The 18,466-nt window shown below is 40.3% G+C and overlaps 1 protein-coding gene across 1 annotated transcript; it reads left to right on the forward strand.

Annotated features, from left to right (window-relative positions):
- Positions 1–367: 367 nt before the first annotated feature.
- Positions 368–12,121, forward strand: LOC137284885 (cytochrome P450 3A5-like). The gene is made up of 14 exons (XM_067816915.1): positions 368–686; positions 1,397–1,493; positions 1,917–1,960; positions 2,244–2,340; positions 2,665–2,781; positions 2,867–2,955; positions 3,769–3,917; positions 4,713–4,846; positions 6,244–6,325; positions 7,325–7,482; positions 8,155–8,243; positions 9,745–9,882; positions 10,463–10,619; positions 11,376–12,121. The coding sequence occupies exons 1-14, from the start codon at positions 613–615 to the stop codon at positions 11,469–11,471; spliced, it is 1,521 nt and encodes a 506-aa protein (XP_067673016.1). The 5' UTR covers positions 368–612; the 3' UTR covers positions 11,472–12,121.
- The last annotated feature ends 6,345 nt before the right edge of the window (positions 12,122–18,466 follow it).

The following is an 18,466-nucleotide window of genomic DNA, read 5'->3' on the forward strand; positions in this document are numbered from 1 at the left end:
CGCCTTACGTTAAGGGCTGTAGTCAGAGCTCTGTAGCCCTCTGAACTCGTCTCGACAATGACATAACCGACAAGTTCTTGCTTTACGGTTTCATAGTCCTCGTTTAGGGCTATACGCAACGCTTTATCGGCCCCTGAATGCGTGTAATAAATGCCACAACTTTTCTGTTTTGTGTGACCCTCCGACTAAAGTCCACATGAAGAAAAACGTGTAGTTCCGATCGTTTTGCTGATTTAGGACATATATGTTTCATTTTAAAGAAATACTTAACATTGTTGTGCTCTTGCCATGCTTTAAATAAGCTAGATCACTCGGACTTTGTTGTCTCAAGTACTGAACTAACCTGTATTGACTTTAACCTGTATTCAAACCGTTTTGATACAATCCCCATGAACGAGCCGAGCCATTATCGCCCAGGCGACATAGGTTGCATTTAACCCAGCAGGTCTGGTATTACTCCATAGTACACAGTCAAACGTTCATTGAACGACATTAGCGGCACCTTGTTGTTCGGGAATCGGAATTAGGACACTGCTCTGCGCTGAGCTGGGTTGTTGTTTTTTCCCCCCGGAAACTACGATTTGCCCGCCCGGATTGAGTGGATACTTCACCATGGAGATTCTCGGCTGTCTTGATATCTCCACAACATGGATCATGTGGATAGCGGTTTTGTTTCTGATTTATGCGTAAGTAAAATAATTGAATCACCGATCCTATAATGTGTTTACTGAATATTGACAGGATAGCATTCCATTTGGAGAGAGTGCCACAATTTTTGACAAGGTCAAGGCCGTTTTACCAAGAAGTGCCAAAGGGGTTGTGTCATAATCACCACGGGAGCATTGACAAATTACACGATTGTAATCCTAAGATGGGATGTTGTGAATGCTTGATTCATGTGCTAATGAGAAGTGAGTTTGGGGGATATGGGGTCTGACATCGGACTTATGTACATTTCACTCATATGTCGACGTGCATGCGTGTGTGGCTTCTTGTACGAGCCCAGTGCTATCTCACTGAGATACCATGACGCATTATACTGATTCCAAGCCGGCCAGTGATTGTTTCACCCATCAATGCCGAACGCCAGGGCAGGTACCAACAAGTACCATAAATGGTACTGAAATCGTTTTTGGTGTCCACACATAAATGACTTAATACCTGTAAGTTGTAATGTTTATCTAGTTTACCTGCTGCGAAATACGTTCATCTGAATTAAGACCTAACATTAATATTAATACATTTAACGTTTCCTTCTTATAAAAATGTTTGTTACTAATATTCGATGGATATTCGTGTCAAGAGTACGAATCGTTTTCGTAAACTGAAGCATCGTACTGCCGCTTGCTTGGCAAGACCTAACCTTTTTTCTAAATGTGGCTTACATTATCTTCAGATATGGAAAGAAGAGAAACTGCTTGTTTAAGGATGTTGGTATTCCTGGTCCAGAGCCTGTGATTTATATCGGGAATTTCCATCAGTTTGTTCTGAAGGTGAGATCATCCTTACGACACATATTAATTTTATTTTTAAAAAAAAAATAATGAGAAACAACATTATTTGTTAATGTCGGCCTGTGAAAAAAGCAAGTGCTGACGAGTTGATGAATGTCGTGTAAAGTTATATGTTGTCTTTTGAAATATACATGAACAGAGATTCAAATACTCAACTCCCTCTATTCCGGAAGGTTACGGGAAGCGGCGAGTGGTGACGAATGAAATGGACAAGCTTCGGGAACCTTCGGGGGCGGTGGTGTAGCTTATTGGTTAAAGCGTTCGCTCGTCACACCGAATACCCTGTTTTCATTCGTTACATGGGTACAATGTGTCAAGTCTATTTCTAGTGTCCCCACCGTGATATTGCTGGAATATTGCTAAAAGCGGCATAAAACTTAACTCAGTCACTCTTTGTTTCAGGGACCGAACAACAAAGACTGGGAAAAGTATGGTAAAGTATTCGGGTATGTCCTCTTTCAGTGTTACGTCTTTAGGTTTAAATTCTCACGGAATGGAGCCATGGCAGCTCTCTTGGAAGTGCCATAGACTAGCTTAATTATTCCTCAGCATGTGCATTTGTGACTGCCAATCCCACAAATATTGAATTGATATGCCCTTAAAACATAGATATTGAATATACGTCAGTGGTGTAGGATAATACGAGTCGATCACCCTGGAAGCTAATCTCCATCACCTACTTTCATTATTAAGCCTGAAGAACCATACGATGTTTTGTTGTCTTTCAAGGATTTTTATTGGTGGACTACCGATGATCACGGTGACGGACCCGGAAATTGCCAGAGAGATCTTGATCAAGGATTTCCAGCACTTCACAGACAGAACAGTATTTTGTTCTTTTTTTCGTTTGCTCTCTCTCCCTCTCAATGATATAAAGATATATTTGTATCTATTATAAACGAAAAGAAATGAAAAGAAACTATGCTGAGTATTAAGGAGAGAAGATAACATGGGAAGTCGAATTAAAGACACACACACGCACGCACGCACGCACACACATACATGCTTAAAATGTCCACGTGCACATCATAATAAGCGCTTGCATGAAATAACTCAGAACACATAAAGAATGGAATAGTCACTTTCTGAAACCAGACACAATCATACAATCATATTATGTTTACATACGTGGTGTTTGATAACCTTACAGAGCATTGCCTTGGACAACTATCCAGTGGACAAAAGTATTCTCTTTGAGAAAGGCGCCAACTGGAAACGAATCAGGAATATTGTTACACCTACATTTAGTGGCTCCAAACTTCGCCTGGTAAGTTATGTGTTTATTCAGTATGTTTTTCACTGTGTGACAAGAAACGAATATTTTAAAAGTATTTTCTGAACTTGTATTTCAGATGTGCGACCGAATAGATCAATGTGCCTGTACTCTTACAAATAACTTTGTTAAGGCGGCAGAGTCAAACCAAAGTATTGATGTCAAACGGTAAGTTTGTAATTCTCTCAGCCATGTATTTATCATGTCATATGATCTAGGCTGGATGGTGGGGTAGCCTAGTGGTTAAGGCGTTCGCTCGTGATGATGAAGACCCGGGTTCGATTGTTGACATAGGTACTATGTGTGAAGCCCATTTCTGGTGTCGCCCACCGTGATATTGCTGAAATATTGCTAATATCGGCGTAAAACTACACTCACTCATATCAAGGCGTGGTGTAACAATCGTGTCCAAATACATCCTCGATATCTCCAGGGTATACGTTCCGATAAGTCTCCACTATACCCTGGACGCATTTATGGGTCGGCCTGATAATTGTATTACCTCCCTTTGCTGGCTCTGCATTTTCACTGTAACCAATCAGCTAGCCCGCAGTTATAACCGATCTTGCCAGTGTCAACAATGGTAGCGGTCGCAAATGCAAAGGTTTGCTCGCAGTGCGACTCATATTTCGGGGAAGTCACAGACAAGTTTATAGGTCCGAAACTTAAAAAATATATATCCAAGAACTCCCTCTAAAGCTTTCAGGGAACCTAAGCATGGTTTGTGTTGCCAAGTTAAATGATTTGAAATGCGAAATTGAGCTGTGATTGTTTCGCTCAACTTCCCAGCGTAGACACTTGATTGGATAAAAAGCCAGCCAAAGGAGGTAATAAATTGAGCCGTAGATGCGTCCAGAGTTTAGTGGAGACTTACCTGAATGTATACCTTGGAGATATCGAGGATGACCCAAACAGTGCAGTGTCACCAGAGTATTTCGTGCTGTAAGGAAAGTACAATGAAATGTATGAACTCCCTTCCAGCTACTTTGGGGCATTCACAATGGACGTCATATCCAGCACAGCGTTCGGGATAGAAGTGGATTCTCAAAGTGATTCCAAAAATGCTTTTGTTGATGAGGCAAAAAAGTTCTTCGGGGAAGGAATCCAAAACCCTCTCGTCATGATTGTGTGTAAGTGAATAGTTTGTTGTGCTAGTTGTGGTTTCCGCATCTTTGGTCGTAGCTCTTGATCAGGATGTAGGACGTTTGATCATGTGTTTACGGAGTGTAAAAAGACAGTATACATTTGAATTGTGAACGTTGTTAGGTATTAAATCCAGGATACATAGTTCACAAATGTATTTCATATAATGCTGGGCCCCGTTTCACAAAGCTCTCGTTAGCGTAAGATCTCGTAACTTTTCTCATAGCATCCGTAGCTCCTGTGTTACAGTATAGGAGGCATAATAGCTACGAGAAAAGTTACGAGATCTTAGGCTTACGAGAGCTTTGTGAAACGGGGCCCAGGATTGTGGGGTAGCCAAGAGGTAAGGCGCCGCTTATCATGCTGAAGAGCCGGATTCGATTCCCCACATGAGCACAATATGTGAAAGCCATATTTGACGTTCCCCGCCATAATATTTCTGGAATACTGCAAAGTTCGAGAAGCCGTGGATTTAAATATAGGGCAACAAACCCTATGATAATATTCTTTGCTTTAATCAATTTTTTAAAACTACTTCATGATGTTAACTTATAACCTATCTTACCACATGCTCTTTGAAATTTCTCTGAAATACCTTCGTAGTGTTTAATTAAAATATTTTAAAATACAAAATTGAATTTAGTGAATAAATATTTGAAAAGTTCGGGGACACGTAAACAGTTGTTTCACCAAAATCAATGTTTTAGCATCTACATTGATGATTCACCACAATCAGCTCGTCATTTTAGGTGTGTTGTTTAATAATTGTTATCAAATTCCAGTGATTTTTCCCGCACTCACCCCCTTGTTCAGAGCCCTAGGTGTGAGCACGTTTTCGCCGAGCACCCTTAAGTTCTTCACGAAGGTCCTGAATGAAATGATTGAACAACGCAAGGGTGATCTGAAGGACGGGAAGGTAGGCATACAAGAGATTAGGCTGCATGAAAAAAAAGAAATTAAGTGTTTCTCTGGCACATTTCTTTTTTCAAAATTGACGAGGGCGGCAGGACTTTTCTTTTTAATTTTTGATAGAAAAAGGTGACACATTTTTATTTCTATTTTTTTTCTCTCAGAAATACAGCTTGGAAAGTTTAGCATTTGTTAAGGAGTTGTAGATTTAGTCACATTCGTTCTTACAGACGCGCATTGTTATAGTCGACAAATGGAAGTCAGAATTAATGTTTTTTAATGGCAGTAAAAATTGTTACGCGCACTAATAAATAAGTGACGCACCGATGTCCGAGAAACATTTCACTTATTTATTTAGCCGTAGGAGTGATATATAAACACAATGAAGAGAGTTTTACGGATGTCTAGTTGTTTCTTATGAGGAACACATATATGAAGACTATATCTGCAGTCAATTTACTCCTTCACCAGGTAAATGAGTGAGTGAGTTTAGATTTGCGCCGCACTCATCAATATTCCAGCTATATGGCGGCGGTCTGGAAATAATCGAGTCTTGACCTGACAATCCAGTAATCAACAACATGAGCATCGATCTTCGCAATCGGGAACCGATGACATGTGTCAACCAGGTCAGGCGGCCTGACCACCAGATCCCGTTAGTCGCCTCTTACGACAAGCATGGGTTGCTGAAGACCAATTCTAACCCGGATCTCCACGGATACATCAGGTGAATGAATGCTGTGAGACAGAGAGCTTGTACAGCACATACAAGAACAACGACATAAATAGGACGACAAAGCAGGAGGCTAAACAATGGAAGCCAACAGCTGAGATCGCTTCCTGTGAGCTCTACTTGCTCTGAGATCTGTGGTCCCATAGTCTAAAGAAGTGCAAATTACTTTGAAGTGCTGTGTCCTTTAGACGCGTGATTACCTCTTATCGTGGATTGGACCCAGTTATAATTCCTGGACCTAGGTTTTTTCGAAGCTCTGTTAGTGCTAAGAAGGCTTCGAAAATCAAGGCCAAAGTTTGTGTCGTTTTGCACCATACCTTTGGTACAAGGTTGAACCGAAACGCCAAGCTTCGTTCGTGACTTGCTCCCGTTATTCCGGGACAAGCCAAATTTCTTCTTGGAGGTTACGGGAAGGGAGTCTGGAACCTTCATAACGGATTTCTTTTCGCAGTAGCTTGTTCGTCGTTATGTGAATGACGCACTAATCAAAGCGGCCAAATTTAAAAAAATCATTTGCATTTTGAAAACAAAACTGCACTTGCCACAAAAATCATCAATTCGTTTTATCCTAGGATGTGTTTCCTTTCATAATTTTTGAAACTGTGATACACAGGTGGTGTTGATGTGTGCGAGATACATATGAGAACCAACCTTACCAGATTCTGTTGTAGATGAAAAGACAAGACTTCTTTCAACTTTTGATGGACGCTGAGGATGATGGGACAGGCTCACATAGTGAATCGCAGAGAAAAAGTTTGTTAGCAGCAAATTCACTTTTCGTTAATCGTTTTTCGAATGATGAAAATTAAGCTAGATTCGCAATCGAAGTAAACTTATCCTCAGTACTTTTCGTTACACTCCACCACTTATCCTCAGTACTTTTCGTTACACTCCACCACTTATCCTCAGTACTTTTCGTTACACTCCACCACTTATCCTCAGTACTTTTCGTTACACTCCACCACTGAGTCTAACAAAACCTTATGGGAGGTCGCGTCAGGTAACCTTTGAGACGGACCAATCAGAACACAGCTTACCAAATCGCGAAAGTGGACATTCGCAGATACCTTTGAACATTTTATCTCGAAAAGGTTCGTACCCGAACGATTCCGAATGGGTGATGCACACGGCTTACGCTACAACCATGACAACGGCGAGTAAGCAGTCCCTGAAAATAGTGTTTTTGGCAATATTCAAGGATGTCATCTTGCGGAAATATTGGCTAATGGTAACCATGTCAACAGAACCCCCAACAGCTGGTCACGTAACTGTGTTATATACAGATTTTTGTTTGTGAAGAGATCTGTGTCGGTGACCTGAATATTTTGAAAGTCCCTCCGATCCCTAAATACTAGCCGTTGTTTGACTGGTTCAATCTATTTAACCGTCTCGCGTTTGATTGTACGGTTATAAGTAGCTCAAAGGTTACCTGACGCGACCTTCTACTAGGTTTTGTTAGACTCAGTGGTGGAATGTAACGAAATACACTGAGACTAAGTTTACTTAGACAGACTAGATTCGTTATTCAAAAACTATGTTAAACAAGTGCAGAAGCTGTTCAAATATACTGAAACTCATCATGTAACACCATAACAGCGTGTTTATCTTAAAAGTTTTTCACTCATTTTCATATTTTGTTCAAACAGTATATTCCATATACTAGTAGCTGTGAAACATATTTAAGCTTTGTATTGAACATTACACACAGATACATGTGTTATTGTGCCACATCAATGTTCTTATCAATTCCAGAATTGACCAACGACGAAATAATAGGTCAAGCTTTGTTGTTCTTCATTGCTGGATACGAAACAACGGCCAACACTCTCCATTTTGTTGCGTACGCATTGGCAAAGAACCCGGACGTACAAAAGCGACTCACAGAAGAGGTGGATTCGGTTCTGGGAGATGTGTGTGATTTTTAAACCAGGATGTTTTTCGTGACCACTGCATCTGCACACAATTTAGCTGGGATGTTAAGTCGAAACAAAATTACATATGAATTACATATTACATATTCCTCATTGTAAGAGTTCCTGTAGACAGAATCACAATTTACTTCAAACGACAATGCCAAAGACGCATAAGATAGAACGATGGATAGATGATAACACTAAACTCACTAAAAACTGAAAACAGCTTAAATTTCCTCACAGAGCTGTTCAAAGCTGGTGATGAAATCTGGAAACTATATAAGGAACGCTTGAATTTTTCTGTGTTCTTTATCTGCTTCTCACATTATATAAACACGACCATTTGCTTGACGCTGAGTTGCCATGATACGTCAGTATATGCTTAAAGTGCCTCCGTACAACGTTGTGTCAGTTTATTTGGTGGTCATGTTGAAGACCTGTTTTCAATTCGCCCGCCTGGGTTCACAATGGGAAGCCCATTTGTGGTGTCCCGGCGCCCTGCTACATGCTCCACATCAACCATTTCTTTAGAATTTTTGACATGACATTTTGTGTGCCTGAAATCAGGACCAATCACTATTTTTTCCAATCTTTGCGATAAAGACGTTTTAACCTCCACAGGTATTTAAATATTCACATGAGTTCCGATGTTGGACATTTGTTTTCCAGAAAAATCCTGATTATGATAACATTGGGGAACTGAAATACATGGATCACGTGATCACGGAGACTCTCAGACTGTACCCTGCTGTAACTGGGTGAGACACAAGGGGATGTGTAAACCATGTGAAATGTCACTCCAGCAATTATGTTTTACTAGTCTCACTTGTTCCTGTATAGATCAGTCCCTCCTGGAACGCATTAACTACTAAGCTACCCTTTGCAATGAAAACCAGCAAAATAATGTCATTTCAGTCTTCAAAAAGATAGCCTTTGTGAAGACAAATGCTGTGTCAAATTGAAATATTATTATTTTAAGGTACTTAAGAAAGGATTACCTTATGAATAAATAATCTTTATTCGTGAATATTTTGAAAATATTTTGTGTAACCAGTCTTACTTTTGGCATTTACCCCTACGTTTCGTTTCAGTTGATTCAACTTTCAAAATAATTCCGCGGCAGAAAAATGGCACATTCTGCAGGTATTTCCATGGAAATGTGTTTTCCGCAGACCAGACGTTTTTCCGCATCAAAGGGTTATGTGCGCGGTGATGTGCGCGGAATCCAGGAGGAACGGATACTTATTATCCGTCAGCAGTGAAAATGTAGTGACTAATTTCACTATACACAAATAAGTAAATCGAATAAAGTGACATTAAGATTTCGAATCATAATTTTACCTTGCCAAGTTAACATTTAAATCTCACAGTTTTATTCAACTTAGAATAAAAGTTGTTTATGAAACTACCACTGATTCAAATCGCTATTTGTGCTTTGTATTACAAGGGCGTGTTTGGCTAATATCCAGGGCTCCAGATAATTTTTCAAGCAAATTTATGAGTGCATGTATTTGCATGTTTTTAGGAATAATTAGTAGTTTGTTTACTCCCAATAGTTTAGAGAATTGAGTACTTTTACACAAGGTTTCTTATCCTTATTTGGGTAATTAACACCTCTAAATATGTAAATTAAATGCCGCTCAATAGATCAAACTTTTTAGTAATTCTTATATTGCCTAATTATTCCACAGTCATTTTAAAACACGCAACGTGGAAGTCACGTGACTACTACAGTAAACTCCGGACAGTGGTTATATATGTATACAATATGTAGGTATCACTTAAAATTTGCTTATGCTGTGGTAGTTATCCCGCCAAGACGAATTATCATACGCAAGCCAAATTGTGTATCGTAGTAATGTTCGCAAGGTATTATTAACGTATTTGGTTTTAAGTGATTCCTACTCTTTTTTGTACTTCCAGATTTTAATTAATTGAGTAAATGTGGTATTTATTGCGTAAAATACGCGTTTTGAAATCACACTTATAAATTTGACTGAAACCTTCTGTCTTCGCTGTCACCATAGGGCGATGGTGTAGTCTAGAACTTAAAGCGTTGGTTTGTCACGCCCAAGGTCCGGGTCCGACTCCCCACATGGGTACAATGTGTGATGCCCATGTCTGATGTCCCACGCCGTGATATTGCTGGAATATTGCTATAAAACGTACTCACTCACTGTCATTATATGTTAATAATTGTCCCTGCTAACGTCACTGTGAACGCAAGTACAATGTACTCAGACTCTCCACACGTTACAGAATAAGCCGTTATGTAGCGGAGACTGTCACCATTAAGGGTTATACATTCCCCAAGGATTGTGCTGTCCACATACCTGCCCTTCCGATACACAGGGATGGTGATATATACCCTGACCCAGAAAGCTTCAAACCAGACAGGTAGGTACCATCACGCCTTGAACCCATTTCTAGTGTCCATCTCCTTGAGACACACACACACACACACACACACACACACACACACACACAGAGGGAGAGAGAGCGAGAGAGACACAGACACACACACACACACACTCTCTCTCTCTCTCTCAATCAATCAGTCACCTACCTTGTCTTTGAAGGTCGCCCCTGCAAGGTTCGGCTCGTTGACTTGGTTGACACAAGCCATCGTGTTCCAACTGTGAAGATGGATGCTCAGGATATGTAGCACTGGATTGTCTGGTCCAGACTTTATTATTTACAGTCCAAAGTCATATTGCTGGAATATTGCTGAATGCGGCCTAAAACTATACTCACTTACCTTTCCACAGTTTCCTATCCATTCATGTCAGCTTTGGTACTGGTGGCTTTTTAGTATAAATATGACTTTTCAGGACATGAAAAAAATGTCCATAGTTTTTTTCCTTTGAGGATTGCTGTTGTGAACTTAGTTTTTACTCCCCTCAGAATGTATGAATCGTGGGTGGGTCTCTGCTGGAGACTTTCAGCTCATACAAATGTTTACTATTCCTCAATTCAGATGGGAGCGAAAATCTGAAATGGACCCCATGAATTATCTCCCCTTCGGCCATGGTCCCCGTCAGTGTGTGGGAATGAGGCTTGCACAGGTGGAGATGAAAATGGCGCTTGCTCGGATTCTCAAAAAGATTCAGTTTGTGGCAACAGAGGACACCTTGGTGAGTTGACACATATTATTCGTTTCCCAAGTGCGTAGATCGATGCTCTTGCAGTTGATCTTTGGATTTTCTGGACCAGACTCGATTATTTATAGACTGCCACCCAATAGTTGGAATATTGCTGCGTAAAATTAAACTCACTCGGCCACAGAAGTTTATTTATTTATTTTTTTTTAAAAAAAAAAAAAAAGACCCCGGTTTGAATCCCCACATGAGTATAAAGTGTGAAGCCAGTGTCTGGTATTACCCGCCATGATATTGCTGGAATAGAGCTAAAAGCGGCTTAAACCTAAACTCACTCACTCACACCTGTAGAAGAGGACTGAAATGCCTTTCATTATTGAAATTGAAATAGCCATGGCACGCAGCCGTTGATGTTCAGCAATTCTGACAACGCTGACCGATTTTTGTGTGTGTGTGTGGTGTTTCGAGGGTTATTTTTTGCTTGTTAACTTAGTTCCATGAACACTTATGGCCTGATGGTCACAATGGACTTTGCAGTCAGAGCAGTTGATGTTTTCTATCACATTTTCCACTCTTCCTGAGTAAATTCTTAATAGAGGTTTATTATTATAACTGCTGGTATTTTCAGGTATACGTCGGATTAGACAACGTCACTGTACACACCGGCATATTAAATAGAGGCTTATTGTTATAACTGCTGGTATTTTCAGGCATACGTCGGATTAGACAACGTCACTGTACACACCGGCATATTAAATAGAGTTTTATTATTATAACTGCTGGTATTTTCAGGCATACGTCGGATTAGACAACGTCACTGTACACACCGGCATATTAAATACCAAGAAGCCAATCATGCTGAAGACCCAAGTCTGGTCAGACAAGTGAAAAGAGAAACCTCCACACCGACCTTAAGAAACTGGATGCACTATGATGCTGCTCTGGAAGCGCCTGTCCGAGTTTCAAGGCCGTCAGCTAATTTAAAAATCCCTAGAATAGATTTACCGAGACATGATAGTAGACATGATAGTAGACTTCGCACATTTTGTTGCCTAATATGTTATGCGTGTAAACGTGTATGAATAGATTTCTTATTTCGTTTTCTGCAAAGCTCAAGCATCTAATGAATGATTTCTAGTTGAAATCAATGAAGTAACTAATGATCAATTACAATTTTGGGATAGATTACTAGGTTTCATACTAGGTTTCAGTTTGTTGAGGGAACAGTGGTTTCCCACAAGGATGGGTCACCATGACCTTACTCTTCACGTAGGGTAGCTTAGTAGTTAATGCGTTCGCTGGTCATGCTGAAAATCCCGGGTTCTATTCCTCACTTGGGTACAATGTGTGAAGCCCGATGGTGAAGCCTTGTTGTGATATGGATGGAATATTCCTAAACGCAGCGTTAAACCATATACTATCACACTGCACTGGTCATCACGCTGATTGTCTGATTGGCGAAAAATCTTTAGATGAGAGTATGAACAAAACTTCCAAAGAAATCGAGGGCACAAAAATAAAAAATCGTGTGATAATAATCATATCTTGTTGAATGTGAACAAATACAAAACCAACGTGGGAAGACTTCAGAGTATGATACAACCACGTAACTAGGCAACTGTTCACGAGACTGTGGATTGTCGCCATGTTAAACAAGAGGTTGAATTTCGATACCATCTACTTTGATTTCACCATTGATGTGATGATCAGAAACATCAACCGATATTTTTACATATATTACGGGGATATTTTAATTCAGTATGAAGAGGATTCAGTCCCGGCTTTAGCATGTTTGAACATGTTCCACTCAAGAAAGAATAATGGCATGTGGATGTACAACTTCTTTACTGCTGTGGCTTATAAGAAAGAAGTTCATACATAGTTATCCGCCCTTACTGCTACAATTTTTAAATGCCTCTCAAAGACATGTTTCACTCAGAACTGGATGAGAGCTGTTTCGAGTCATAGTACCTTTCATTTTGACAAAACTGAAGTATTTCACTGGAAAAAAACGTAAACAAAAAACTAAAAAAAACCTAGGGTACTCTTTTCTGCATTATGTAAAAAGAAAAACGTAAGATGTATCAGACACCGATCGCTTTTGAATTAGACCGGTGATGTTTGACGTCGGGTTCGTACACAAAGCTCTTTTCATTTATGGAAAATTCCAGTCGCCTCCTTCTCTTACTGTTCATGAATCTGCAATGTGGTTGTTCAGTGCGATTGTATACTTAAGGTACTGTTGGCCTTTTGGGAGCATGTGCGAATAACATTGCCTTTCAGCACCTTCCATGCCACAGTTTGCCGTTTACGATTTGACATACCAATAAACTGTTAATGTCTTGCATGCTGTTGCACTTTGATGTGTACTACTGGCCTTTTGGCCACTCATGTACATAAACTGTGTATTTGTCTATCTGCCTTTTGTACATACCACTTTCCTGTGTACGTGAAATGCCCTCTCGTTTCTTCATCCACATTAACATTTAAATTAATTACAGTAAAATATTGTTTCCCAAGCAGAGCAATGTTTGAAAGATTTTACCACGTGATCTAAATTTAACAATTCCATGAAATGCGTCACATTATTAGTGTTATATTTATTTTATTCATCGTCAGTCCGCTGGCTTACTGTTCAAAGTTAGAGATGAGACAGTTGCAAATGTTACGGATGTGACTTTACCGACATTGAACATTTCTGAATACTGCTGGACAAAATAGTGCGATGTGATGGCAAAACTGGCAAGGACCTCACTCTTTCGAAATGTTATGGAGTAAAAGTCAGTTAGTAAAATGGAGTGAGTGAGTTTAGCTTTACGCCGGTTTTAACAATATATCAGGAATATGGCGGGGACGCCGGAATGGTCGTTTGAAATTGTATCCATGAGGGGAATCGAACTCGGGTCTTTGGCGCGAGGAGAGAACGATTAAACTTTAGCCTACCCTGCCTCCTTACGGTGACGGAATAATGACACTTGTGGCAGCAGGATTATTCCACACTTCTAGGAACTGGGACAATTCTGCTTTTGGCATTAGGTGCATCTTTGAATTTCATCAGCGATATGCAGTTGTATGGCCACAGAAATGGAACAAGAAAAATTGGAAAGTATGTAATATTTATTTTTCTCTTATTAAACAATAAAGTCAGAAGTCTCGAGTCTTGATCCAGTATTGTAATCGTATGCAATCTGAAAAACTAAACAAGACAACAATCAAGGTATTGAAAACAAACCCAAGATTTCAAAAAATTAATATATTTCAAGTAAGCATAAATCAAACAGAATATAGTTGTAATAATTATGACAAACCTCAAAATTATAACAAATACAAACAAAGAAACTGAAATAAATACACAAACCATTCTGCCAAACCGAAATTGATGTATTATTGTTATTTCTCACTTGTGGACCTGTTATCTACGGAAGCATACGAATGTGAGACAAAATGCAGGCTTTTGGAGTTTTGTAAATAAACACCGATAGAGATTACGGCACTTTGCGAGACTTCAGTACTTCTGATCAAAATGAAACACGAGTCTCCTAACCAATTCAGACAATGGCCTACGTTTGTGTCGATCCGAATTTTCTCGAGTGAAAGTGAAAAGAGGCGTTACAAACAACTATGGTTACACTGAATTCGAATTCCTTGCTTCATTAGAAAATGGTATGAACAAATTAAATTTAATTTTAACGTTTAATATAATCGTACTTCTACATTTTATGTCGAGGAAGCATGTCGTTAACTAAGACTATTTTTTTAACGTACAAGGGTGCCCGACGTGTTTGCAAGGATTAGAAGGAGCGTAGTGTTGCAATATACAAGTCATTAAATGCATTGAATAATGCTGATTAATATCCATATATCCATTTGAATGAGTTGGTCTTCTGGACGGGTTATTGCGCGACGAAACCCAGTCAGCAGGAAACGAGTCTGCTGTGTAATCAATGTTTTGAATTGACGAACAACCTTTCATACCTTTCAAATGGCCTCGTGGTTTTCAGCTGACAGAAAGGAACCGATAATCTATGCAGAAATAACAAATTTCATATCTAACCATCCCCAAATGTATATGAGCCAACTAATATGAATGTCACCAGCTGTGACAGTCAAGAATGATTGTATACTTGGTCCAGTCCAGTAAAGTCATATTTGGCGGTCGCGCAATTTGGATACAGAGGTGGCTCTTCAAAATACGGGTCTCACCGGAAATCTGGTACCGGAAGTACTGGAACGCGCAAAGGCAGCCGGGAATCAGTTTAATACCGGAGGTAGAGCCTCGCGAGACTTACCGGCGCTATTGAGCTATGGCTTGGCAGGTAGAAGGCCTTTTACCGGATGTTTGGTTTTTTTTTATTATTTGGACTATCCTGTCGACCTTATGACTTTCTGATTCCACTATGTACTAAATGATTAGAGCGTCGAGCATAGATAGTTAGCCAAGCCTTTCCATTAGACAACCATTTTTAGCTTGAGAGTTTCTGAAACCCCCAGGCCTTAAAAAAGTAGTATATGGAACTCTAATTATATTAAATGCTGAAGCGTTGAAATTGTCGAGTAGTGCCAGATGCGAGGGATATTAGGTCCTCAGCCACCGTATTCGTTGATGAAAAACGGGACAAGCCGAATAGTTGCCGGTCTCGAAGGATTTCACATTGGCGTTGGTACATCAGAGCTACTTCAAACAGGAACGATAACTCTACCCCTGTTTGATTTTCGTGGTATTTAACATTACCGAAAGACTCATACTTTGTATTGCTCTTTTCGATTTTTCTTATTTATTTCACAAAATTAAGCCTCCTTGATACTCCTAAAAGAAGGAAAAAACATATACATGTAACACATATTCTATAAGACATATTCTGACGTAATTATCTCCCACATGTTCCCATATTACTTCCAATTATATTCATCGAAAAGGTTTAATAATTGCAAATGGGATTTGTTTTCTTAAATAAGCAGGGCAGAGACATGTGAGGAACAGAAAACTGACCTGGTCATTGTGCAAGGGAGCCTGAATTCTGTTCAGTACAGAGAGCATGTTCTGCGCCTAGTCGTGCTTCCACTCTTGCGGAACCAACTACAGGGGATGGTGTTTCAACATGACAATGCCAGACCCCACACAGCAAGATTGACACAGGACTTCCTCAACCGCCACAATGTTGATGTTCTCCCTTGGCCTGCCTGTTCACCCGACATGAACCCCTTAGAGCATACTGTAAATCATTAAATTTTTGCGACCATGATATTTTTGCGAAACTTGCAAATGACTCAAGCTCGCAAAAAATATCATGACGCAATTTGCTGGTAGAATGCAATGAATAATCAGCAAACAACCTGTCCTATCTTCGCTTTATTATTCACCACTTCATATAAATTAACAATTGATCTAGACAATACATATATTAAGCAATGACAACAACGCGAAGAATGACTAATTACTAGCATTACTCGTACTCAGGTGCCACATGTCAAACAATGGATACCTGAACAAAAGTCCCTCAGTCAGTACATCCGATACTCCAGACAAGCACCAACCACGCAACACACATTTCTTGGAGACTTTTTGAAAGGTCGAGACCATCCAGCGGGCGTGGATAGCTTTCATGACACTGACTAAACTGGTCCTTAATCGGTGCCAATTTATCAGAGTCATTCCATTTAATTTAATCCCTTTGAACTGTTTTAAGCTTATATGGCCTATGCAGCAAGTGTTGTTTTTAGGAAAACATCACTGATGCATACCTGCGGAAGTACTCCATTAAATGGTGTTCCAGATTAGCGGCAAACTTTAATATGTGATTGGATTTACTTCAGATAAAACTTTCAGATGCAAGTAAGATTTGAAACTGTCAAACTAAACTATGTCTTGAGAATTAGGCAAGTCGCAAACATATGGTGACGCAAAAATGTCTGTTGGTCGCCACTCACAAAAATATCATGACGCAAAAAATTCGTGCTTTATGACGGACCATCTGAGCAGACGGTTTAGGAATCGTCAACAGACTCCAGTGACGAGAGATGAGATGGAACGTGCCCTGAGAGAAGAGTGGCAGAGAACTCCGCCACCCGTCATCAGACGCCTGACGTAATCAATGAGACGACACGTCATGGCAGCATTGATGCTCGTGGGGGTCATACACGATATTGAGACATGTTCTTTGTGTGTAAACTTGGACAATGATTGACAATCATGTGTGGCTCTTAAGACATCGCAGTTGTTTGCCCCCACCATTGTTCAACTAACGCCCACATATCATGTGTTCCCTGTATTCCAATAACTTTGTGGCCTAATAATGAGCACTGACCCTACTTTCACGATATACACACGCTACGACAGTTTGATTTGTTGTGTTTACCCCTCATCAAACTCCACCTACATTTTCTTTTGTCGTTTAGTTTATATGTATGAAGGGAAAAATCTTTACATTAGATACTGGTTTGTAGTATTTTTGCACACAACAAGCATCGAGTCGGTGACGAGGTCTTCTTGGAGGTTATGGAAAGGGGCGAGTGGTGACGAATGGTGCGAAAGTAGAGATAATGTTGTTGAGACTGGAAAAGGTGGTGTCTATACCGGCTTTTTGAATGTGGAACAGGCGCAGAATGTTAGTATGAACTCTCTGCAGAGTCTTGTTGAGGTGAGAATACCAAACATGGAGATAATTGTTCGTCCTCTGGCCTCAGATCTCGTAGTGGTTCAAGACTCCGGCCCGGAATTATGTTGATCCACCCAGATGCTGGTGAGGTAGTCGCGGAAGGCGTCCTGTGCAATGGCAGGTGCGTCGACCATGGTCTCGAGTCAGGCGTCCTGAACGATGGCCACTAGATGGAATGGAAGGGTGTAGAAGGTGTTAACTTCTTGCATGGGGGTCAGGTGGTCACTTGTGGCGAAGCAGATGGTCTTGTCGTCGTCTATTTCATCAGAAGTTTGCTTGAAGCAGTTTGGTGGATTCACCTCACTGAGCCCCTGGAAAAGTGGCCCTTCTGCCTCTGGAGAAGTGGTGACATGATCTTTCGTCTCTGCCTGTTGAGTCCAATGTTCACTGAATAGAAGGACTTGACTGTCCAGTCTTTAAATCTCCTTGTCGAAGATGATCGGCACTGGTGTTGTCTCAGTCTGTACCTGACAATCTGCAGAGTTCTTTAATCTTCTTGTGGACGGTTGTGTGGGGACTGATTTCAGACAAACTTCCCGGCAGTGGTGCATTTATCATGGCAGACTTCTATTGTCCGTCGTCGGTTGTTGAGTCTGTATCTGTAGCCATCCAGCAGTATCTGCTGTCCTCCGTAAATAGTTGGGTTTGCCATGGTTAGCAAAGAAGACTTTGGTTACAAGCATTTTAGGACAATACATTTCCTGTGAATACACAATGATATTTAGAAAGTAGTCAGATGTAACATGCCATATTTGGGATAACACTTTCTTAGTGAAGTACAAATTCTAGTACTTTTTGGTTCAGTCCCATCCGGTATTCGAACCCGCACCCTCAGAGTCAGGCACCTAATCGCCAGCACACAAAGTCTGCCGCCTAGCCCGACTTACCCGGAAGTCATCCTCCTAAGGCTAAGACCTGCATGATCTCTACATTAACCAGAAGGACCAGGAACATCTGTTCAACTAAACTACAAGATGACATGGTTCACCTGAAGAAAGTCTTTGTACAACTTAACCACTATCCGTCCCAAATAGTCAACAAAACCGTTGTCCATGTTGAATAGTCTAATGTTTTGTCTCTCTCTCTGTAATTTTGATAGTAAGAAACAAAACCGTTTTAACTGAAAAGGATCCAGAGGGAGACTAGAACCTGAGGAAATCTGGACTTGCTTCACTTAAGACTTCAACACTGTGGAGAAGGCTTAGCGGCAAAATGGCGTGGTTCATG

This window comes from Haliotis asinina, chromosome 5 (genome assembly GCF_037392515.1).
Source record: "Haliotis asinina isolate JCU_RB_2024 chromosome 5, JCU_Hal_asi_v2, whole genome shotgun sequence".
In the NCBI taxonomy this organism is placed as follows: Eukaryota; Metazoa; Mollusca; class Gastropoda; order Lepetellida; family Haliotidae; genus Haliotis; species Haliotis asinina.